Below are 26,213 nucleotides of genomic sequence, written 5' to 3' on the forward strand. Positions count from 1 at the left end.
GCCTGCAGGGGGTCCTAAAACAAACACTTGAGGAATTTCTCTACCTATAAAGTCTTGTTTGATACACTGCCTGTGCAAACGTCTGAAGACGAAGAGATAGAACAAGGGGAAATATATCTCTAGGCGGTGAGTATGGTTACAGTTGTTATCCCTCTACATTTAACTTTATTGGACAATCACATCAAATTCCAGCTCGAACTTTCTCCTGGCAGCGTTGAATTCGTTCTATCGCCGTTCACATTTGTTTTTTGTTTAAACTATAGAACACCAGCTATATTATTTAAAGAAACAGTTTGAAAGCTGTTCTACTCATTTCCTGCAGAGAAGAATTGATGTAAATATGCTTCTTTGCACCAAATTGTTGCTGACTATTTGGATTAAACGCGAAATTATTCAATATCATTGATTGATAATATTTTGACAGGAATCATAAACAAAACAAGTCATTAACTTAATCATGCCAGTTTCCCCCGAGAATCCGGGGTAGGTGAAGCCTCTTGACAAAAAGAAGACTCTTTTTAAAAGTCAGCATTCTGTGGGTGAAACAGTTAGTGGCGTAAAAGAACAGCATAGTAGGATTTTGTCTTTGAATTCTGAAATGTTCAACACATCGGACTTATTTGGCTGATTCACAGTCTCGACAAAGTGAAAAAGTTGTGGTTCTTGTAACAAATTTATGTTTCCATAGAAAGTGACATCAAAGGTTGGTAATTCCCCGTACAAAAATAGAATTGATTTCATCTGCTGTGACGCATAACAAGATGCTGCGAACCCTTGCCAAGGCCCCACTTCGACAAACAGCAAGAAAAGAATGTAAATAACTTTTATTCATCTTGCATTGACAACAAACCAAAGTGCCTGGACGCTCGACATACAATTACTATTACCGGGTACAACAATGACATTGTAAATGTGGCTAACCCATAACACGATTGAAACTAATTTGGGATAATTGGGTTTTCATATTTTTCAAATATCTCAAAAGTGTTAGGGGCCCTATAGCTGAATGTTTCAATATTACAAATTACTCATAAAAACAAGTGTATAATGTAAAAAGAAAAGCAGATGAGATTACAATTGTAGATAAAATCGGCAATACTACACCATCCAATTATCCCAAATTAGTTCCAATCGTGTTCCCATTAAAAAAATATCCTATTTGTGTGAATTTGAGAGTTACCCGAGCATGCAGTCATAATTAGTACTCCATTTATGCAAGAACTCCTTCGCATACTGAAATCTCCCTATTAATGACCAAGCATTTGTTTACCAGTATCTTCAAAGGATATTTGAATATTTCCTGTGCATAAAATTGCCTCCAAAAAGTGATTTTAGAAAGGAATTTTGAACTAAAAGCCACATCTTTTCAGGTTTTATCATGTCATTCGCTATAGGCAGACTACACGCTCAGTGTTAACTCCAGAAATATAGAAAGCATGCTGACTCTAATTTTAGAACTTATGTAAGGACGACAAAGTAGAGGAAAATGTGGTATCTTAGTCAGTTCAGTGTACATTTGCAGGGACGATTATTTGACGACGTGTCTGGAATCAATGCTTTGCGCTACATGTATTCTCTTTTCTGTAGGTAACATTGAATATGGTTTCATCCATTCCTTAGTTTTTATTTTTCCCGCTATAGCAAGTTTTCAATTTCTAGAGATGCTCTCACGATATATTACCTTAGCGTACATCCTAGCCAAAAGTCTAATTATTATAAATAATCAAAGGTAAATTCTGAAAAAGACTGTAATGATCGCAAAGATCTTGGGCAAGGGAAGTAAATGAATGTCCGCCTGTTGGGACAGACCCTGCGCTTAGTAAACATTACGAGATGGGACTTTCCAGCACCGTACAAATACAAGGATGACAACAATGGAGGTTCAAAATAAGAAAGGTCGTAACATAATGGAAACACGTACGTCACTAGACTCTTAAAGACGGACCCTTTACTTTGTTACCGATTCAAGTGAGCTTAACTATAAAAAATGTCAAACATATTATTGAACAAAAGAAAGTGCGAACAATATAAGACTGAAGAAAGTTAAGGGTTAAGTAAAGTAAGAACTACCTTAGGATTATAACTTTTGAACTGGTCGATCAATTTCGCAAAATCATAACAAAACATGTTTTGAAGGCTGATATACCAATTTTACCAAATTTTACCTTAACCTAAAATTTGGGGGCGAAAATAGAGTTGTTCGTAACTGCCCTCCCACTGACATACACGGAAAATGTGCCCTCCCACTGAATTTTTTATTCTCACTGCCCTCCAGCATCTAAGGTTTGCCCGCTTCCCACTCCCCACAACAATGCAAACTCTCCACTGCCCTTTCCCCACCACTGGCATTCCCCTCGCCCACTTGATGTCCAATAGGAGAGCTAATTCAACACAAAACCGTGCCAGCAGCTTGCAGTATACCTTTGTTTGCTCCCCTCTACGTTCGGCGCTAAATCTTCCCTCCAGTTCTCATTCCCATAGTAAAAAAGTTTTCTTCCCACCCACTGAAAATAATGAAATCTCTTCCCCATCCGAAGTAAATATCGATTTTTTTCTCCCCGCTTGCTGATCAGTTTTGTAATATACTTGGCAGCTGAAAAATGCGTATGGACACTTTTTTGCACGAACAGCTTAGTTTGCGACACCTGTTTATAGGAAAAATCCAATCCAACGTCTCAGCTACTATGTCCCTTTAACATAACTTCAGATTTCGATGGATTTAGAGAAACTTTTCATAAGTATCGTCCAGTTGTGACATTAATTATTGTACTACTGACCTTGTACTTTTGATTTTTCATGTTGCTCCTGACCTTTTACTTTTTATTTTTCATGTCGTGTTTTTCTTTGATTTCACATTTCCTCTTTTTTATCGCTTATATCATACAGTTCATGTGTATTAAACTACGAAGAAGAAATGGAGCATCTATTGTTTCTCGTTATACTGTTCAGCTGTGGAACTTCACAGTTTAAAACTGGTAGGTGATTGTTGGAGGTGCAATTTAATGACTGGGTTACACTGTTTCCATGGATAACACGCCATATGACAATTCTGAAAGCACGTCGCAATCATTGCCAGGATAAGTAAAGTGACTAGAAGAACATGAGTTAAAAATGTCACGTCGGAAGGTATTTACCCAAAGCTCTATTTCGAAAAGCGCTGTGTCGTGTATAGAATGCTGTCTGCAGTTTAAAAACAATAGTGTGAGGTCAAGGAAAGAAGCACAGGGGCAGCACACCTCTGACAAAAGGGTAGTATTATCCTCTGATGTAGGGCGAGAGTGTTGCGGTAGTGACAACAGGGAGTAAAGTGCGACAAAAAACCAAGTTGCATGGCATAAAAGGGTATATTTTATTTTTGTGACGTCACAGAAAAATATTACCTCTACATGGAACTCGCCCTGGAAACTTCTTGTAGTTTATTGTTGAAGAGCAAATATCAAAGCATACCAACAACAATAAACCTGAACAGCCTGAGTGCACGACATGGTATTACCTAGCCTATCTAAATCGGTGTTGCCCAGGGCCTATGGAATTAGCAATGTATTTATGGTAATACACGGCCTGTTGAGATAACTAATCAGTGTTGTAGCGCTAGCCTTTATTACCAAACTGTTGATGTTCATTTTTGAAACGCCATGGCTATACCAAAGAGCGCATACCCGTCTAGAGAGCAGATTACAATATAATTCAATTCTGAAAAAAACTCACCATATATTAATCAATGTCAGTGTTAATAAACTTCACCCAATATATTTTTAAACTTCTCTTGTCTCAAAGATGCGGTAGCTGCCCAAACATGTGATCTTTCCTTGTCCGGAGATTCAGGGACTTTCAACTCACCAAAGTATCCTGACGATTATGATTCAAACACTGACTATTCTTATTGTATATTTAGTCAGGACGATAACAAAGCAATACAGGTAAGTGACACTGGTGTATGAGCGCACTTGAAGTTCCGCCTGGTCATATGACTGCACATACTGGGTGTCATATTAACGACATTAGTGTTGTAAATGTCTTGCGGAGACGTCTCCGAAAGCTTTGTGTCAACAAGGTTTGTTTGTCATGCCGTCAATGTGCAGTCAAAGATCTGACGATAGGTCATGTGAGCGTTTCCTTCACGTTTTTCAAAACGCCCAGATGTTTTGTTGCCCATCCTTTGTTTACGAGTCTATTCATTCTGTTGCCATACACACTATTTGACCCTTCTTTCTCCAAAGAGCTCGGTGTACTTCCGTCATGTTGACCTCGTATTGAATCCATACACCGGCATACTTCTTTGTGTAATGCGACAATTAAGTTTTACGGGCCCTACTTGAACTAGTTTGTCGTAGAAAGAGGATTAAGTAGGTAAAGGAAAAGGCAGAAGGACAGCGCCATCTTTCAGCAAACTAATGCGAACACCCTCGTTTGAAATGCTACTAAAACAAATCCAGTTCTTTAGACTCATATATATGGTTGACATGTGATGGCTTCCAATATTACGATTGTATTTTCAGTTAGCTTTCCAAACTTTCTCAGTGGATGGATCGTCAGAAAACTGTCAAACGGACTATGTGAAGGTTCACGATGGACCCAATGCAAATTCTCCACTGCTTGGAGGTTTTGCGGGACGAGCTGCCGAACATAGTCTACTCTACAGGGTCGACTTTATTTGTCGATTTCCACAGTGATCACTACCAGACCAAGCAAGGATTCAATGCAACGTACAGGGCAGTTGATTACAGATACCCTATGACATTTTCAGGTATGAATAATTAATATTTCAAGGAAAACGATGTAATTATTTCTAAATTACACAGGAAATCCTGGAATGGGGGGTCTATTTGGCAGACAGGCCAAGTGACATAGACACAAACACAGGTGCACTGAAACAAACACACAAGTGACATGACATGTCCTTTAGGGGAATATCCTCAGAGAAAATCACAGCTGAAGCTTGGTGATATCCCCGGATAATTCCTTCTGGAAAACATCAAAATACCTCGTTATACGTGGTAAAACGACATTTAGAAATGTACATTATTCTAAGCTGTAAAAAATACTCAAGCGGTTCAAAATGAATTCATGATTTTCCAACTGCCTAAGTATATTGAGTCAGCTGGCAAACGTCCAGATGATATTGTTGCGGACTCACTTGACTGGAATGCGATTAATCATTTTATAAAATTTATATTACTACTCTGATGTTAATTTTTCTCTTGTTCAACGGTATATAGTGTCGATAAGGTTCTTTTATGCGTATGTTCAACTAATAGATTCACTGAACATCTCTTATATTATCCTATGTACGATAGACTTCTGCCCTCTATTGGAATGAGGTCAATAAAAAAATTCAGTAAATATAAAACGACGTTGTTATGGCATAAACCTGTTCAAATGCACTGTATAGTACCAGTATAGGAACATTTGTGATGTCTACTGCAATGAATAGCTATCCGAGCTATCCAATCATAACCTTTAGAATACCTGTTCGTAATGAATGAGAAAAGAAGAAACTGTTGCTGAAGTGATTTTCATTAGTCAAAATCATAAACAAACAATCATTTTATTGTCGTATCTGCCTCGAACTGCGCATTTCAACGGCGGTATCAGATTTATGCAGAGAATACAGTTCATATGATACTTAAATATGCATAATAACGTCGCCGATTTCATAGAACTCGTGAATTTTCAGTAATTGTTTTATCTCTAATATTAACTCGGAACTTGTGATACCTACGCATCACGTAAGTTTTTGAATAAATTTAAACAGTTTGCAGGGATGCGACCGCCAGTTCAGTGTACGGATTCGTTCAATCACATACCGGCTACCCAAGTCCAAATTACCCAATGGAGTCCATGTGTGACATCGCAATCAAGACTATTGGAAATTTCACCGGCATTTATCTGCAGATCATAGATGTAAATATAGAGCAAAAACGTTCTTCTGATGGAGGTATGTGACGTAATTAGTGTTGATTATAAAGGAAAGTGAGGGCAACTTCCACATATCGTTTTATACCTTTGTTAGTGATGCGGTATATTGAATCGATCAATGTGGTTTTATGATATGGAGAAACATGGCGAGACATCGGTGAATCGATAGCGCTTTGACCCTGGTCATGTGATCTGGGTCCCTGGAATGTGTTTGTTTAAATTCTGTATAATATATTTTATTATATGTTTGCTTTTATTTAATCTAGATCTTTGTTCATATACATCCGGTAGCCTGCATATGTTTCTTATTTGTAAATAATATGAAGATCTCTAAGTCAGAGATCTGACCTTAGGCAAAAGTAATTCTACAATCGACACATTTTTGTATGCCTGTCGACAACTTCCTCAGAATACTTAACGCCAATATAAATGAAAATTGTCATGATTTATACCCTCTCGAGTATCACGATTTTGTTAAAATAAAACTATAATATGTTATCGGCCTTCATCTTGTGGAATTAAATACATACATAACATGAAGGACCTTGTTATATAATGTTTGGTCACAAAGGTCATCTATGGTCGTTTGACAGAATGTCTACGAACAGACGAATATATCCTGGTCAAAGATGGCGTCAATGGACACGAGCTTGGAGTTGTTTGCGATATGGATGGACAAGTCTTGTTCTCTTCGGACACTGGAACTCTATTCATCCAATTCTACATGGAGAGAGTCAGAGTCCATCTTGCGTACGGGTTTTTGGCCCGCTATTCTCAGTACTACATTGCCGGTGAGTTCAATAAAAGTAAATGCATAAAGAGATTAATGCAATGATGAATGTATAATACTATTGCTGATGAACGGCTATCACAGGCAAGAATATTAAATTATTTGAAACATATCGCTTCATATTCCAGCTGTAAATCTACTAAAATAATTACAAAAACAACCAGCAGCGTTCTGCACACATGACTTTTGCAAGTCAAAGCTATACCGGTTTAAATACCTTAAAGGGGAAGTTCACCAAGGATGAGTTTTACATATGTGCTAGCTTTGTGGTCACTTACCCGAAAAAGCTATTTTCGCAATTCATAACTTGCAAGATTTTTTTTACAAAAAACGATAGAAATGGTACAGGAAGTTGCACATGTAATTTGAATCATGGGAAAAAGAGCCAAGCTTGGAGCTTGCATAATATGATATGGAAGGGACCATTTTCCCATGGGTATGGCATTGTACACTCACCCTTGCTTAAACCAGGCTGTGCGTATTTACATAATTTTTGTTAATACTGAGTATCCTTGCATAAACAATGAATCACTTATAATAAACTTTCCACTGTCAGATTTTGTGTTGCTGTTTACTACTGTGTTACGTAAGTGGACAATGTGGGGGCCATACCCGTCCGAAGATGGTCCCTTCTGTATCTCATTATGCAAGCTCCAAGTTTGGAGCTTTTTTCCCATGATTCAAATAACATGGGCAACTTCCTGTACTATTTTATCGTTTTTTGTAAAAAAATCCTGCGAGTTATAAATGGTTAAAAAAGTTTTTTTCTGGGTAAATGACCACAGAGCTACCACATATGTAAAAATCATCCTAGGTAAACTTCCCCTTTAATAATGAATTATACATCTTTTTTTCCATTAAGACGTATATTCAATAAGCAACAAAACCAGATTGAGACGGGTTACTACGATATTTTGTCCGGCTCAAGACATGTGTGAATCAAACGGGATGTTCCCTTGAACAAATTCAAAAGAGAACTCGTGTTTTCCAACAGTGCTATTTCAATGAAAGACGTACTATTATTGCAGCAACCTCTCGATCGCTTTGTCTACGCCATCAATGTGGCTGAAATATATAAAACCGTATAAGGCGAAATCTTGTTAATCACGTTGTGGTTATGAAAAACCGTTGTAGTCTCCAATAATATACACATTAACCTTGTTCTGGAGATTCATTGACTTTCAATTTTTAATTATTACAGCCAATCAGGGCGTGTGTCCTACTGAACAAGGTCTGTTCCTCTGTGGAAATGGAAGATGCATGTCATCACGTGTTCAATGTGATAATTATAATGACTGCGGTGATAACACAGATGAGTATTTATGTGGTATGTTTCACCCATTCTTTGCTGTCTTTGGTATACCATCAAATCGCTACAGTGTAGCTGTATTTGTTTACAGTTGGGAAAAAAACTGATCGATGGTTTCTTTAATATGTATAGTAAGTATGCTTTTGTAAATGTTTATATATATATATATATATATATATATATATATATATATATATATATATATATATATATACATACCTCAAATAATAGTTTTGAATATGTCGTTAAATATTACCTTGGCTTTTGTAAGTCCCTATGTACTTTCAGTAATGTCTGATCTCTTTCGCAGAAAACTGTGCCCTTGGTACTTGTGTAAATGGTGCTACCTGCATCGACCAAGTTAATGGATTCACTTGCGAATGTGCTAGTGGTTTCTATGGACTACACTGCGAATATGGTGAGGTTAATCATATTGTTACATAGCCTCGTCAGTTATGTGGCTTTTTCTGGCACCGTATGGTCGGAAAACGTCAGTTATGGTCATTTGTGGCTAAATTGGAAATGATTATGCCACTGTCACTGGTTTAAATCTTAGTGATATAAACATATTTAACCTTACAAGGAATATCGGTAACAAATGTCATAGTGAGGCGCTGTCAACAGGAAATTACAATAGTGTCCGCATTTAGTCCGTATGCCCGTTAAAATTACATCCTGTTCCATTTGGTTACTGGTTGTGATATTGATACATAGATGGGAAATAAATATTGTAATTCTGTTCTCAGAGTGAGAGTGAGAGAGTGAGAAACAGACAGATACATAGACAGACAGATAGACAGACAGATAGACAGACAGACAGACAGACAGAGTGACAGAGTGACAGAGTGACAGAGACAGAGAGAGCCAGAGATTGAGAGGGAGAGCAAGGTTAGCTTTTACGTGGAAACTGATGCCCTTAAAATGCTACGTTTGCACCGACCCTTGCGTGTGCCCTATTGAAGTATGCATTTGTATATTTAGATTTTAAACAAAACATTACAAAACAAGTTATTTTTATAAGTCATCACTTTGCCTTGCAGGAATCACGACATCAAATGAGTGTATGTCTCAGCCTTGTCAAAATGGTGGAACATGCGAAGACGGTTTCGGAACTTACACATGCACTTGCTTGAAAGGGTTTGAGGGACAAAACTGTGAACACAAAGGTAAGCATTTTTGTCGAGAGCTCGGCCCTGGATTTGTTGGTGATTTATACTTACTGAACTCTCCATAACGTATTCTCTTTGTTGTCAGACACCTGTGACGAAGATCTTACTATTGAGGAATACACGGTAATTACGTCACCAAATCACCCTCATGAATACGATACCTACACTTACTGTAACTATAAAGTCAGTACATCTAAGAACAAACTGATTGAGGTAAGTTATCATCTTCTTGAATTCATGACAAAACTGCGTATGGACTCCATAACATGTTTGATGAAATGATGAATTTTTGTTGTTACTGTTATATTAACGAATTCTTTTTGGCTACATAACACTAATAGTTTTATGAAATAATATGCTCTATATTGATTTAGTGGCCCGATTTACCATAGTCTAAAACAATTTTAAAATGCCGAGTGCGCTCGTCGAATCAGAACGACTTTTGGCGAGACTCACATGTTGATGCATAAAGACGAAAACGAATGTTTTAACTATGTTTGATCAGTGTTCGTCAATTTCATAGGCTGGAACGTACAATTTGTTTTAGATTGATTCCATCATGCTTGATGTGGAAAACTCGCCCGGTTGTTCAAAGGACAGCGTCGCCATATACGATGGCGTCGACACAAACAGCCCTTTACTTGGAGTCTTCTGTGGCAATCAAATTCCTCAAACCCTAAGGACCAGTAGCAACAGTGTCTTCATCCGCTTTGTGTCTGATGGGACTGTAACTGGGAAGGGATACGAAATCAAGCTCGTCCCGATAGTCGACAACGGATTACATTCCTCGACAAGGACTAACTACTCCAGTGAGTAAATAAGATTTATATAGTACACCTTCTGGTTAAAATGACCTCGAAATTTTTCTTCTCTTTCTTTCTTTTTTAAATCTTCCAACCCCTTTTTGGGATGGGGCATATTGTTCCTTTTAAGGCCGACCTTTTAAGAAAGTTAAATGGAAATACGCCAGCCTAGAATATTGAATTAATTTCCGGTGATGCATTTCATCTATTAACAGTAGTGTCATTCTTTGATGTACACATTGTTACACGGTTCTCTGTTTGTTAAACATTAGCCTTTTCTACATGCATCTGCAAGGTGACAATTGACATTGAATCTTCTTTCCGTACAGTAATTGAAGATGCAGAAATCAAGGCAAAAGGTGGCTTTATAAATCTACATCGACATGGCACTGACATTCGTTCTCGTTCTTATAATCTTTCATTAACAACGGAGGATAAGTATTTGAAGAATCATCTGGAATTTCATAACGTCATCCTCTCAGGAGTCCTCGATCCAGGTAATAAGTAACATGACTCCTCCAGTTTTGATATTTAGAATTAAAATTTTTTCATAAATTACTCTCAGCCATTTCTCTTGCAAGCTTGTAAATCAGGGTCACTCAATAGAGGTCTTGTCTCTAGTACTGGTACTTGTTTGTTGTCTATCTGTGCTGTGTTGTTTGTGTTACATCGAGCTTGTCACCATGGAACTTATGACCGTGATGTAGATTATGGCTTTTTTGTTCTCAATTATTAGAAGGTAAACCACACATTTCTTTCTGGTCCAAAGGGCTTTACTCTTGATACAAGTCCAAATCCTGATCAGTCATTTTTTGTTTTGAATTAACATTATCATTCCATATCTTCCCGAAATAAACAGACCCAGCATGCAATGTTGATGTCAATACAGGGCGAAATGGAGCAGATATATCGGACGTTCACAGTATCAACGATATCAGCGTAACCGATGCCCATGAATGCTGTGAGTTGTGCAGGGAACAGCAGAGTGTTTGTAAGTCGTACGCGTACGACAAGGTTTACAAACATTGTTGGTTGAAAAATGGAACACCACGACCAACAGCATCAGACCAGTTTGACTCAGGTAAATCCGCGACTTTTTATGCCCTCATTCATTCTCAGTTTTTTCCTCATTTTTCATTTGGATGAAATATATTTGTGGATATTTGAAAAGATAAACTTATTTGAAGCCGTGCAAAATCAAACTTATAACTGTCAGTAACATAATAAGCACAACACATAATAACTACCACAAACAGTAGCCATTGCCGATTTTCACTTGATAATCATGACAGTCACTGTCCCTCTGTTACAGTCAGATTCTACAATGTTTGTCTTTCAGGCATCACCACACGCTGTGATGACAAACGTGAACGTGTGCACGTGTACGAGAATAATATTCTTGTTGGAATAGTTTGCGACGGGGACCAAGGATCATCTTTTGATATACGCGGCAACTTGACACTTGTGTTACATCTGACTGATGAACTGGTGGAAGATGAGAGGAAATTACTGGCAGGCTACACACTTTACACAAACGCAGGTGAGTTATGATAAAGTGAGTCACTTTAACTATCACATTTCTGAGTACTCAACATGTACATTAATTAAGTCAATAGAGTATTTCAATTGTGATCTAAAAATAGTAATATAAATAGAAAATTCAAGTAGACAATTAGAACATATTTCGTTTTCTCCATATTTATATTATTTCAAATGTCTTACATAATTGACAAAGATTTATACTGGTAAACAATCAGTGTGTTTAATAATCAATTTGTAGAATATTTTATTCGTCAGTTCTGAATAGACATTTAATTCTATGGTTAAGTCGTCATTCCCAACAAATTACAACTCTTACCGTGACCATGAGTATTCTATCGATATTGCGTCATTCACGTTACTTAATCTCATCCTACAATCCCCGGCTCCACTGATAAGCGATGGTGATAAGACACTTAAGCTCATTTCAATATGTAGGATATCGTGTGCAATTTCCGTATGTACTATCAGGTCCATAAATCTGATTTCTATTTTTGTGGAATAGATAAAAATGGTTTCTGCCCTAGCGCTGATGACTTCCTTTGTGACAACAATCGATGTATACCGAGGTATCTTACTGCAGACTTTTTCGACCACTGTGGCGATGGATCTGATATTCCACATACAACTACAGATTATGCTGGTAAGAATTAAAAACAGTCATCGGACAAATCATGATCTGTTTGACAGACTCTTTTATAAAAATTATATATTTTGTATTTTTAGCGTGGAAAGGGTCTACATACCATTTCAACTGAAATTATTTTGATCATTGTCATTATGTGTTTCGGTATAACAATGATCCTTCTCGGATTTACACCGCTTATATTCTTTACAGCCAGGTGATGTTTCAGTCGCAACGTCAACGACATACAGTTATGTTTTAAATAGCGTGTTACAATCGAAAAAAGGCAATACTTGTTCCAGTTTATCAGTTCAACCACATTCATATTAACATGTGGTTTCTGTGAAAACGATCGAGTAGAGGTAGAAGAATGTAGCTGGTGTCGAATGCTTTATTTTAGAATGACAATCAACAATGTGAAAAAGCAAACTTCATCAATTTAACCAGACACAGCAAAGTTGATCACAGAGATGAAAAATTTTATTGAGAATAAAGTATCAAAGTATCACCAGACGGTACAAGTGATTCCGAATTTACACAAAATCCATGTTCGTCGATAGTCTTTACTATTAGTAAAACCTATTCATGTATTTGTTCTCCCAATTAAGAAATTTCTTCGTACTCTGATATTATACATCTCGAAAAATAATTTATCATTACACTGGATACATTCATCTTTATTTTTTTTGGTTTTTTTTTCTACAGAAACATCTACGACGGAGTTTGACAACAGTAGCGAATTAGTTTACTTATCAGCCGGTAAGTCACCTACCTGTTAATGATTATCCTTTATTTCGTAAAGTAATTTTGAAGGCAGTTCTTTGGTGGTCACACAGTATCTATTCTAAGAAATAGGAATACAATCTTAACTTCTTTATAGAATCTGTTAATTTACAGTATACGATTTATGGTTGATAAATAATATAACTTCAACAATATTTAACCATGAATTAGTTGATAAAAAGATATTCAGCTCACACCATGCATGATTCATTTCAATAATCGGCCTTAGATATCACTAATATTTCGAAAAAATTATCATTTCGATCATTTTAATATTTTCAGTTTAACTAAGAAACCTTAAGGCTTATATGATTGTACAGACTTTATTGAGCTATGTAATATTTTCACGACAGTGTATTGATTGACCATGATGTGTGAAATAATGATCTTGCTACGTTCTAGGCGTGGAAAATGATACAGCAAACATCACAGTAATTAAACATGAATACCCCTATTAATGTTTGCTACAAATAAAAAAACATCATTTTGCCTCGACATGAAAGACGAAACATAGAAAATTCATGACGGGGCATATGAACTGGCGCCGTACTATGTCACGATTAGAGCTAGGCTAATCAGTTGATATTCTTTCTCTGTACAGCACAACAATTGTACATATCTTTAGGAGTCGCATTTCTACTGGTAGTCATCTGTGTGGGTGTCACATCATATGTGAGTAATGTGGACTAAGTTGTAAGTACTTTGACTCAAATAGAAAAATACATGTGCCTTTGACATAACAGAAAACAACTAACACTCACTAGTTTCCCCAACCGTGCAAGGCGCGTTAAATAATACTACTAATAATATAATTTTAATATGCTGAATGCGTTAGTGCGCAACGAACTTTTTGTAAAATCTTTCAGTAACATTTGATAGCATTCAACTATGGCACTCTTGTATTGAGTCCATTGTATACAAACATTTTGAGAAAGGGATGGATCAGAATATGTGAACAGTCCTGTAATCATCATATCAAATCTCTATGTATGTGATGTACTCATTTTGTTTGTAAAAACCTTTCCATGTACACGCAGTCTTAATCATTGTACATGCTGGATGTTAGCATATGCGATACTTTTGATGATTGCTGTCAGGTTATCACAGTTCATTGACCAGTTTTAATCATTCAGAAGAAATCTTTGAGGCAATAGTGTGCCCTTTCATATTTAGGAGCAAATATTTTACGTGCAATGCCGCGCTTCTGTAGCCCATCAGGGAAATCACATATCACAAGATCATGTAGTATTTATGAAGATATGAACGTTTACTAACCTATCCTTGTGTTCTTGTGGAAATATTTCACATTTCAGTGCCTTTGCAGACACTTTGATAAGCTACCTAACTGTCTACATCGTATCCTGCTCAATTATGGCATATTCAGACTGATAGCCGACAAATACGAAACGGGTGAAAGGGAACAATCTATTCCTGAAATCCAGGATCACAGTTTAGATGAGGATAAACCTGTAAGCTCGATACTTCCAAAGTGTGAACATTTAAAACAGAAAACGACGTCCGTGTGACATATCCTGGCTTTGAGTGTCAGTATAGAAAGACTGTTGTTATATTGAATTTAGGAGATTGTTCCCAGCAAAGCAATCATGTATTTTATGTAGAATAACTTCGAATGGTACATTTTGTGGTATATATTGTATCATTTTTATAGAACATCAGCATGTAAATATGTATTGTATAGTCGATAAAAAATATTGTATTCAAGAATATTGCTTGTTAGGCTATAAACTTTACCAGTCGGCTGATGTTAATTCATTGTTATGTCAGTATTAAAGTATTGTTGTTCTATGGAATTTAGGAGATTGTGCTTAGCAAAACAATCATGTATTTTGTTGTAGATTATATCCCAATCGTATTATTTTGTGGTACATATTATAAAGTCAGATTTCATTACCTACTGTATCATTTTATATCATCAGCCAGTCAATGTAAATATGTCTTATATTGTTGATAAAAATTACTAGTTCCAAGATCATCGATTGGTTTAAACCTTTACCAACCAGCTGATGCTGAGTTCATTGGGGAGGACGGTATCTATAATTACATATGAGTAAAATTTTATTGGAATGGCAATATTTTCCTGACATTGCTATTTTATACCATACGTTCATATACGTAGGATTATTAATAGTTTAACTATGTTTCTTTGATTACACAAATATGTACATTGTAGAATGTGTTTGTATACGTCGTTTTGTCTTCTATAGGGGATAAGTGCGAAACTGATGCTTAGCGTTTGCTTTCAGTACCTCCTGTGTATTTTTTGTGATGATTGTCCAATATACCACATCCGATTTAGTTTCTATGTCTTCCTTTTATTTCCGACACTATTGCTAATTATGAAAACTATTGAATGGAAAATAAGTTACTCATGACAATAAAATGAGAAAATCACAGTATAGTTGCAGCAGCCGTCAAAAGTATAAAAATAGGCATAGTTGCATTTACCGTATAGTCAAATGGTAGAGTTGTGATACATATTGCAAAAACAGATTTTATGACATATTTTATCATTTTGATATCATCGGCCGCTCAAGTAGGTATCATATTGTTGATAAAGAATATTGTATTTTATAACATCGCTTAGTTAAACCGCTACCAATGTGCTGGCCTTCTCTGTATTTGTGTGGCTTTTCAAGTAATAATGTTCACAAATGATTTGATTGAGACCCCGTTTGACGTTTAGCCCTTTTCTGAATTTAAAGCAAAAAAGAAAAAAAAATGTTTATCATCCGCTGGTGCAACAATGTTAATTACCCTTCTAAACCTCTATTTTCAAAAATCAATAATACAAAAATGACTGACGGCTACAAATAAAGAGGGACAAATATATATTTATGTTGACACACGTATCTCTCCTTGACAATAAGCTTACTTTTCTGAATAGTAAATTTATTCAAGTGAATTTCTTGCAAGTAAACATTACGAAATGGATATAAGCAATCAATGTTTGTTTTCGTGTCCTAAGATGTATCTTGCGAGCTAAAACCTTCGGTAATGAGTAGTGTTGCAGCATTATTAATTCAAAGAGGTTTTGGATGTCAAACAAAGCTTCTTTAATATTTGATCATAGGAAGTGCATGTTTATAAGTTTTAGTAACTGCCACTAAGTAAGAGGTATTATACCAAACAAATTCGTCAGATTATTGTCAGCACTCTGTATTTATTCTTTGCTGTAAATATTTAGAGGTTATTACACGACGTTTGGGCTATAACGCGTCGTATTCGAGCGATGTGTCCCTATTTTGACTTGTTGCTGTGCAACACGAGAATACGACCCAGTATCGCCCTAACTTCGTGTAATAACCCCTTTATCATACATGCATTCTTTGGTTATGACTGTTTTCCTACAGACGCTCCGAAATTAGCGACGAAATCAACTTGAAATCGACCTTGCTTCCTCCAGGCTGTACTTATAAAAAGTTGGTTGCTAAGGAGTGATGACAACCGTATCACTTCTTGATATTATTCCGCTATTGGGCCATTCCACTTCAAAGAAGGGTTTATGGAGCACTTTTAAAGCGAACAATTTAAATATTACGATGTCGACACAGGTTTTCACAATTTGAAGAAGATTTATTTTTAGTTTAAAATGACGGTGGATGTAAAACATAGGCTGGAGTGTGTAAAATGGGTGTGTTTTCGTGTTTTGATACATAACCTCATCCCTGCGTGAAAGTTATGATGCCGCCAAAATCGGGTCAAAATACTCGCGCCACGCCAGCGTTCGATTTCAAACTCGATCGAGTATGAACAGCTGAAAGCATAGAGCAAGCAGCTATGCGACATCTAAGCTTATGAATGCACAGTGGATATAATACCCGTATACCAGTCAGTTTATCTCGAAGAATTATACATGTCCCCAGACGTCAAATATGCCGAATTTACCATCTCGGTAAAGCGGATTAGGGAAAACATGAAGTGAGTACACTGTAAGCTCATTTACGGCTGTAAACGATGTAATTCACCACCTAGATACTTAAGCTTATCAACAGGAAACTGGTCGTAAAGCGGTTCTATCATGATTCACTATCAACCGATATCTTACATGTAATCTTTAGCAGCGTAGACGACATGAAATAACTGCACGGCCACGGGACCGGCCGTGAACGGTGGGAGGTGTCGGCAAATGATACTAATTTTCGATACGTTTGTTTGTATGTTTTTGGTACAATTGTAGTTGTGCTTAGGTGCAATATAAATGAACTGACTGCAAACAACAGAATTTTGACCATAATCATAATGATTTACGGTTTCCGATTGCCATTTGTCTTATTGGCTCAGCTGTTGTATAGGCCTATGTACATATACCAACGAAGGTCATGCATACCAACGAAGGTCACGCGTACGCGTCCCTTTAAGAAGTTCGGTTTATATACAGTGAAAATATAATTCGTATTTTCACTAGTTAAAATATGGGTTCATATCAGTACCGTCTGAACAATAGAAGAATCGCAATACAGGCATAGCATGTATGATTATATAAGAGATGACCGCAAAATACGATTCACGTACATATGTCTATACGTAGTTGCTCCTATACTCACAACTCATACACTGTAGCCTTTACTGTATTTTACATTGATTTTTATTAGGATTCCTACATATGTCGCTACGATATCCTCGTGCTTGTATTCCTTCAATCATTTTATCGTTGCAACGTCCTACAAGCAGAAACGTCATTAAAATCCCCTTAAATTATTAGCATATCACTTATCCGGTAAGCAATTCTTGGGCATAAAGCTTCCTCTGTCGTCTCGTAAATACGAGGCGTTAGCTTGAGGGCGTTGGATGTTGTTGTTTCTGAAAAGGGTAGGCTGGGGTCAAGGTAAGCCGATTGTGGTGCTTTACTACTATTTAATTGAGCTGACCCCAGTGCAGAAAAATACCCTTTGACACACGCACAGCATTGCTGCACAATCACTGCTACAAAACCATTGTATGTTTTTCCTATTTTGATATGCATAATTAATCAGCAAGACTTTTGATGTACGGTTATGTGATTGTCTATGGTCAGTGACGATAGTACCAGCCAGTACCAGTTTTCGTATCAGTTTGTGATTTATTTTTATGCAATTCAATGAACAAGACTACCCTTATGAAATATCAAAATGTGTACATTTACCTTTGGAAATTGTTGTACAGGTCTAATTGTTACTAGATATTAGTAGATGGCTGTAAAAGCCGTCTGTGGTACTCTCAAAACAACCCGGCTACAAGTCGACAACAGCGGCAACACAACAAAACCCTACAAGGTGGCATTCGTGTCAGTTAGGCCGCTATAAGGGTTGCTATTGTGTCGGCTTTAGTTAAAATTTCAATACAGTGTTTCCGAAGATCATTTACACATGACCAAAATAACATGTGAATGCCGTGTGAGCTACTGATAGCAAGAAACTGTTGTCAACATGACATGACATGACATGACATGACATGCAAATTTTTAATGCTAATTGCCATAGCGGGGATTCCCCGGGCTGACGTTGCCGACCGTAAATGGAAACGCGTAAATCCTATCATATAAAGTATATGAAGGCAACATTGACGTCTAACAGGAACTACAACGTCGATGTTTTGACAAGATTTTAGGATAAATATTCTACGAAGTTCTTCCGAAGGAACAGGTGGGCATAATAGATCACTTACCGAGGCTTGTTGCTGACACAAGGAGAGTCGGAGGACGTCTTCATTGCGATCGGAAGACAAGGCAATTCTTACGACGTCTACAGGTAATTGTAAATGATTTCATGACATGTCTGATTCTACACGTGCGAAAATGGATGTCTCCATTTACTGTGAATCGCTAAAAGGATACGAAAGCTATTTGAACACTAACTTGTTTTCTGAAAGCATAATTCTTTTTACATTCAGTAGGCTAGACGTACGACTCCATCCTTCAATAGAACAACATTTAGGTAACATTATGTTGTATCGAAAGTGTAATTTTTCGCGTTTTCTCGGGTTTTGGAGACAGTCAGTACACCAATCCTGTGTAATTAATGCCCTGAAGATATTAATCGAAAAGAAAATGCATGACCACGAACAGAGAAGAGGCTTCATTAAGTCCCATGTGTACATTGCAGTAACACATGTACACTATACATCGCGATGAACAATCACGAAATCTATGCATTCAATTAAAGGTTTAAGGGTCAAGTTCATGGTTGAACTCAAGAACTGACGTCGGCCATACGAAATTAATTTCAGATATTGCTGACAATCATGAAGGCAAATTCGCACTTACTTTCATTTTCAAATCAATCTCTCTGCCGTGTCTTCGGAACTGTTTGTTTGTTTGCAGTGTCGTTTGATATATTGTACAGACTGCTTGCCAGTATTTCTGAGTAATTATCCTGCCACACTGACCCATTGAGTTGTTTTGAAGCTATATTATTTCCGTAAGTTCACCTTGACATGGTTCTAGCTGAAAAGAGAATTTCTTAACTTTGATGTATCCAAGGCGTCTTTGTTTGAGAATATGTAGATGTCTATGAATTACATTTTATCTCTCGTCGCAATCTGCGCCAAGCTTGCCCTAAGACAATGGTTGTAAAACTATATGCTACCAATGTTTCCACATTGACAGTAGTGTATGTCACTCGTAAAGTTCCTTTAAACCACGGACCGTGTTTAAACGATGGAATTCGAGGCCAACTCGATTGATTCTTGAACCTTCTTGACTCTAAAAACTTTACATTCTAGAAAAAAAAATTTATTGAAGAATTCACCCTGATAATATTGTAAATCAATTCATTGCTACTTCAAAATTATATAAATCAGTGATCTCATCATGTAACCATGACGTATTCAATTTTACTTTATCCTGGATTATTTATCACCGGTTGTTCATGCTCCAAAAGTCATAAATGACAATTCACCCTTTGTTGTTACCACAATGGTTTGCGAAGCATCTAATAAGACGATTAGTGCCATTTTGCAAAATACGTTTTTTTAACCTTCCGACCTCTATCCCGGCCCGAGGCTATCAATTTACACGACTGAAAACAGTAGGCGTCCAGTTAGAGCCGCCTCCCTTATCTCCCCTTACCACTAGGGCTCGGCCAAGGACTCGTCTCGCATGCATGGCCGTGGGAGGCGCTCTGACTGCACGCACCTGTAGGCGGCGATTGTCTCAATTAAGATTAAGCGGTTGCCATTGCTGTGTAGCTGCTACCATACACATCAACAACATGGCTGATATTAACACCGGCTAATACAACAATAGACAACCAACCTTTTTTCGAATTCCCCATCCATTGAAGTATTTTTTTGAAAAATCGAAAACCAGCAAGCGCACTCATGAGAAAAAATGCCGAGAGGTTTTGACCGTTTGACCTCGCTGTTAATTTTATGCAGGAAATTACAATAACAATGCTTGGTCGAATGACGTATTGCCTTGAGGGCGGGATAGCCAGTGGTATAGGGGGAGGAGTACCTTCAAGATAGTGATAAGTGGTGCGGATTACCGTCGCCTAGGTGTCTGGCGTATACGCGTGCCAAAAGACACCTATGGTTGATTTTCGGTTGACCAGTCTGATGGCACAGTTGCAAATACCTGGACTGAACTATTCTGTATTTTGTAGGTGTCGTTGGCACTTTGACAATAAAAGTAAAGATGCACACATATTGAGTTTATTGTCTAGTTTATGAGCGGCCAGTATTTCCAACGGCATAAATTGTGTGCATTTGCCCTAGAATAAATGATTTCGAATAAAACATCGCGAATGTAACCACATTCCTTAAGCTCGACGTACACTTAATTGCCCCAAAGAGCCATGGAATCGCCCGACTTCGATATGAGCCTACAGAAATTTCAAAATGCCAGATGACTTTATTTTTATAAACATAGACAGTATAGCGAGAACTGTCTATGGTAGAAGAGAAGAGAAGAGTTCAATGGCTCAATGGCTCCCCCAAAGTGTTTACACGACCGAAAGTGCGAGGTAAGTTGATATTGTACACTTTAAAAATGCGATACGTTATCTCGTCACATGCACCCGTCCTTTACATTTGTTTGGGTTTTTTTTCAATTACTGTTTGTCAGTGATTTTATATGGCAAGAGCCATCTTCGGCATCCAAAAACCATTTTTTGGCTTTTTATGTCTACCCGTTTTGTTAATGTTGTTGTTGATGATGATTTATTGTTGGTGGTAGCGGTGGCGGTATTGCTGTTTTTATCCCTGAAGTTATTGGTTTTATAGTTCTGGTGTCAAACTTCGAATAAATTGCCAAGTACCTTGACCAAAACCTAAGTGCCCGCTATTGATATGCGTCATAAGGTAACAAGTGAGAACGGCCCCACGCCTCGTCCGAGAAAACGGCCCGCGGCAGCACGTGAATCGTCGCGATGACAAAGCCTGCTTGTACCAGGCAAACGAATTTCAAACGAATCGGTGTTTGATTATGAACTTACGGACATTCATAAAAAGAAATCGTTTAAATTGATGCGTCCATTTACAAGTTCAATGACACGATGGCAAGGGCAAAGACGCGGCCTGTGCACAATAAGCCGTGAACCAGACAGCTTGTAAAGCTCAACAAAATTTGATTCACGAATCCCGTTCGTGTCCCAGTTAGTTTTTCTAAAAACTTGGACTATGGTCTTGATTGCCTTTTTTTTCTCGGCCAGACCAAATTTAATACCTACACAGACAAAAGTGTCGTAATGTTTGTGTATCGAACAGGCGCACTGCAGAGTAAATTAAAGTTCTATCGCCCAATGGTCATGAAATCATTCAGGATCACCATTTTGCCTTGACTTTTGACAATTAACGGACATAGACGAATAGAACTTTGCTTTAATACTCCTTTATTTCCCCGCATGATCGACTTAACTATTACATACATTTGGTCACAGGTCACCCAGAAAAAAATGAGTGGGTTCAATGATACTGTGGCCGGAAATTTTTTCAGAGCGAGAAATTTTCGCAAACTTCGCGAGGGCAAAAGAAAGCGAAAACAAATCCTTGGGATATATGTAAAAAAAAAAAAACATTGCGTGATTTACATCATGACATGTAACACGTTTACTCAATGCCATGATCACTGAACTTTTATAGTAAGCCTGTCACCTTGAAGGTATACTGTAGATAACACGAGGGCTTCAAACGCACAATGGTACAAACAACACCACAAGTGTGGCCGTCCCCGTCTCGGGGCTGTTCTCGGAGCGGGACCGTTTTCTCTGGTTTTCCGTCAATGTTTTCCACCACGGACAAATGGTAACAACACTGAAAAAACCTGAATTATATGCTTGTCAAACCAGTTTGTGTCAGTGCCGCCGGTCACGCGCACCACCCAAAAGTTTGACCGTCACTTAATATCGAACAGTATTCAAAGAAACAGTCCTACTAATTACTGCCGTCCCTGCCCGTCATTCTTCTAGCAATGCCCGTCACGAAATTGGCCTTTTCAATACAGTAATAGGTCGATATCTTAATATTCCACAACATTTGTTTGTGATATAAACTTATAAAATCATAGTCCAGGGCCCCAAACCGCCGATCGATTTACGACCCGATAGTTATGCCGCTGACGCTGATATTCACCGTTGGTTGCCTGTGTGTGCGTACATGGACAGTCTGCATAGCCCTTGAATGTGGTCTCGGTTTTGATCAAACTTACAATTAAGGAGTATATATCAAAACAGATAAATGATTTATGTTTTCACATGGATTCACAAAAAGTTTCGCCCCGGTGTTCATTTTGGCCCTGGAATTCCATCTACCCACCCTTTGCAGAGTAGTAAGCTTATTGGGCAAGTAAACATGGATGCGCCGGTGCGATTCAACGATCAACCTGTATATCGGATCGAAAGTCAAAAATTTTACGGCTCGGACTATGATTTTACAAGTGTATATAGAAAGTATAAGGCGCGGGGTATTATATATTGACTGATTACTGTAGCTATGATAGGCTACATTCAGGACGGGCAGCGACGGGCAGTAATTTACTATATATATATTTATTTCATATACTATAGGCCACCGGCCCGTAAGTATACATATCACAAAATATAGTTACATCTCTGAAGACGCTGTAAATACAAATATAGACTGTGCTCTACAAAAATTCATTTCAGTTATACAGAACTTGTTACATTTGGAATTGCACTAGAACGTTTCTTTGAGGCGTAAAATATAAATTTTGATAGATTACGTATAATAGACACATTTTCAGATTGCAATAATTTTACAAATTTAACTGTAGAAGGTGGAGTATAGAAATATCTTGATAAGTACTTCGCTCTCAAATCTGTATAAAATGGACATATCAAGCAAAAGTGAAATTCATCTTCAACCTGGTGTGTATCACAAAAAAGACAGATTCTATCAGCACGAGGGTTGTGTAAATATCTATCTGTCTCAACTCGTAGAGAATGAGCAGAAACACGAAAACGGCACAGAGCATGACAAAATTTCTTCTTATCTAAGACTGAAAAATATTTCTCTCTATTGAATGTTCTCTTAAATTCACAATAAGTATCCAGCTTAGAGAAAAAACTCAAATTAGCTTGCCATTCTTGGATGTAAATATCCTTACAACGCTGTTTAAATAAATTAATAAAAACATTTATGTTCCCAACACCTTGGTTTATCCAAGCTTCTCCCATCCCACTGAGAAAAGCAGCTGTTTCACACCAAGTGCCCAACACTTTTTATTCTTTTCCGCTTCACCAAATTGAAACTTATAACAGGTGTACGAGAGACGGTTTTGAGGAAGAGACAATAATCTAAGCCAGAAGTTTACAACTCTTACCAGTCTAAAGGTGCGAACTGAGAAACGCCCCAATTCACCCTTGATGGCGCAGTAATTAGTAGGCAAAACAGGTGGTTTTCACCGTGGGCAGAACTCGGTGCAATGATACTGAACATTAATAGTAAGCCCGTCACCTTGAAGGTAATACTGTAAGTGAAACAAGGACTTCAAAAGCATGATGTTACAAACGACACCACAAGTGAAACGTACACATAGAAATACACGCGTTCCCACGTTGTGCCCACCCGGGCCACGCGATTAACATATGACTGATACTGCTGGATAGTGTTAATTGGGTCGGTAAACAGTCAATTAATAGTTTAATTGACTACCTGGGTGATTGGCAGGTCGTGTCCAACGACGCATATGCAAAGCAGGCCAAAAGACAAAAGCCCCCAAAGTTATTGACAGCTGGCCAGGGGTCACCATGAATACGTAATGAAGCTTCACTACGCAGAAACTGCGTAGTCAAGCCCTTCTTAAACGGTCAAACCTCTCGGCATTTTCCGGCATGTAGTGATTTGTCACAACATAGATTGTTCAACACACTTTAATATTTAAAAGTACACTATTAAAGCCCTCTGATATTAAGTAATTGTGTAGGCTATTATTTAAGCCTACCGATTTAGTAAGTAAGGTTAGTCGTTTTGTTTGGTTATTTTGTGGCATAGTAGATGCAAGTACTATATGCAAGATTATACCACAGCGTGGTTTGATTGCGATTTGAATAACAATTTAATGTGGTTACGATCATTGATTTGAAAAAAGTAATTATTTTAAAGTCTTGAACACATCAATAGGAATTTATGAAAAGATAACTATTAATCATTCAAAATTGAATGGCTATGAATATGTAATCGACTCGACGTTGATTCTCAAATATCCACAGCAAACAGAGGTGAATAACACGACGTTAAATGAAATTACAAAGTATTGTTGTCACCATGGCACAGTGTGGCATAACGTATCGTAATTACAGCCAACAGTTCCGCCAAAAATATTGCAGTCATGCATGATACTGATATCGGTCAAAAACAACCATAGCAACCACATACCGGTAATAGCCTTTGAGCAGACATATGCTTTACAATGACGTCAGTGCCATGTGATCATAAACTGTATCGATGAAAATGTTCGTCCTGCTTCGACAAATTTTTGATGAAGTTTATACCTGCGGGTTTTTAAAGTTTAGAGTTTTCGGTGTAAAGTGCTTCACGATATATCAGCAGGGCCATAGCTATTGTTATAGCGGCAATAGGACAACAGAATATAACGTCACATATGCCGCCCAGGCGACTCACAGCAATATAAATAAGACAAGCGTATGGAACACACATCGACAACAAATAACGAAATTATATTAAAGTCGTAATAAATATGCAGCTTGACCTTAAAAAAATACCCCGTCAAATTAAACACTCATTGTCGTCGTGTATGGCAGAATCAACTCTTGAAGCACGGTGACATGATCTCGAATTGTATAAGAAATGTTCTGATACAAACTTCACATCAAGCATATTTACTGCCCTGACTAAACGACAGCCTGACAGCCGCTCGATCGATTTTGGTTCCTTGCCTGGCATGGTTTTCCAACGGTAATGCTAACGAGTAAATAAGATCGCACCTTTCTACCACTTCGCTGATGAGCCAGGCCCCGGTGTGTTTCCTAGATAAGTCTGTAAAAGCACTAGTATTATGTGTTCAGTGTATATATCATACAAAACACATTGCCGTTCAATCCAAACCTTTAAACTTTACATAATATTTTCGTTTGCAGACCGATATAATACGATGAGAGCGGATAATGCAATCTGCCTTGCTGCTCTGATCAAACTACTTTGTGCAGTATCAGGTAAGTTGCGAGGAATGCTAATGAAACCCTTTTTGTTATTTATAGCACATTGGCCTAATTGATAAGGTTTAAAAAAACACGAAGTTGCGCTGAGAATAATAGAAATAGTCTTTCATTGTTTCAACTCCCCAATAACATAATCGGAAGGTTTAAAACCCAAATCACCATTGTGTTTGGGATAATGTAAAAAGTCTCCAACCGCTGTGCAATAAATTGCTGTGAGCCTTATAAGTTTCTTATTTACTCTATCCTAAAAACGAATTGATGTCAAAACAGAAATATTTCTTTGTGTCCATGAATATGAATACAAATAATGTTGAGTCGTTCTTAATTCACACTCTGACTATCGCGGAGCAGGTAGCGAAGCCGAGACATGCCCTACACTACCCTGTGAAAATAACGGGAGGTGTGTACAGAATGGAACGTCATACGAATGTGTCTGTGCCCCCGGATTCATTGGAAAATACTGCCATGATGGTGAGAAATAAAGAAAATATCAATGTTAAAATTGAGGGAATATATATTTGGATGTAGTTACAAGTGTTTTTTCTTCTGTAAAACGATGGTTTTACCAAATATTAAATATGTAAACAGTAAACTTTGGGTTCCATGTCATTATTCATTCATTTATTCATTTGTTCGTTTGC

At 37.5% G+C, this 26,213-nt stretch overlaps 2 protein-coding genes across 5 annotated transcripts in view; both read left to right on the forward strand.

The window, feature by feature from the left end:
* On the forward strand, positions 1-16,876 carry LOC139126646 (uncharacterized). 2 transcript variants are annotated; one of them, XM_070692708.1, is made up of 18 exons: positions 1-126; positions 2,887-2,975; positions 3,778-3,920; positions 4,500-4,747; positions 5,756-5,938; positions 6,513-6,710; positions 7,911-8,036; positions 8,329-8,436; positions 9,059-9,184; positions 9,273-9,400; positions 9,735-9,996; positions 10,320-10,487; positions 10,850-11,071; positions 11,330-11,530; positions 12,035-12,172; positions 12,860-12,913; positions 13,539-13,630; positions 14,251-16,876. In XM_070692708.1, exons 4-17 carry the CDS (start codon positions 4,570-4,572, stop codon positions 13,625-13,627), a joined length of 2,181 nt encoding a protein of 726 aa, XP_070548809.1. In that variant the 5' UTR covers positions 1-126; positions 2,887-2,975; positions 3,778-3,920; positions 4,500-4,569; the 3' UTR covers positions 13,628-13,630; positions 14,251-16,876. The 2 variants fall into 2 exon arrangements, with proteins under 2 accessions (XP_070548809.1, XP_070548808.1); XM_070692707.1 differs by having other exon boundaries at positions 13,539-13,609; positions 14,251-16,095.
* LOC139126647 (tolloid-like protein 1) overlaps positions 16,791-26,213 on the forward strand; it is a 16,390-nt gene continuing 6,967 nt past the window's right edge. Inside the window, exons 1-3 of one of the 3 annotated variants that reach the window (XM_070692711.1) lie at positions 16,791-16,876; positions 25,492-25,566; positions 25,924-26,043. In XM_070692711.1, coding sequence (XP_070548812.1) covers positions 25,506-25,566; positions 25,924-26,043 — 181 coding nt within the window. In that variant the 5' untranslated portion in view covers positions 16,791-16,876; positions 25,492-25,505. Of the gene's footprint in view, positions 16,877-18,413; positions 18,685-20,680; positions 20,899-25,491; positions 25,567-25,923; positions 26,044-26,213 lie in introns of those variants that run through there. The other 2 variants (XM_070692710.1, XM_070692709.1) reach the window with 2 other exon arrangements.

The sequence above is a fragment of the Ptychodera flava genome, unplaced genomic scaffold (genome assembly GCF_041260155.1).
Source record: "Ptychodera flava strain L36383 unplaced genomic scaffold, AS_Pfla_20210202 Scaffold_113__1_contigs__length_234537_pilon, whole genome shotgun sequence".
NCBI classification, from domain to species: domain Eukaryota; kingdom Metazoa; phylum Hemichordata; class Enteropneusta; family Ptychoderidae; genus Ptychodera; species Ptychodera flava.

Bases quoted from the DNA above. Each gene is read 5' to 3' on its own strand.
- LOC139126646 (XM_070692707.1), top strand. From the start codon at position 4,570: ATGGACCCAATGCAAATTCTCCACTGCTTGGAGGTTTTGCGGGACGAG. The intron at 9,401-9,734 runs GTAAGTTATCAT...AATTTGTTTTAG, and splicing joins CTAAGAACAAACTGATTGAG to ATTGATTCCATCATGCTTGA. The intron at 11,531-12,034 runs GTGAGTTATGAT...TTTGTGGAATAG, and splicing joins CACACTTTACACAAACGCAG to ATAAAAATGGTTTCTGCCCT.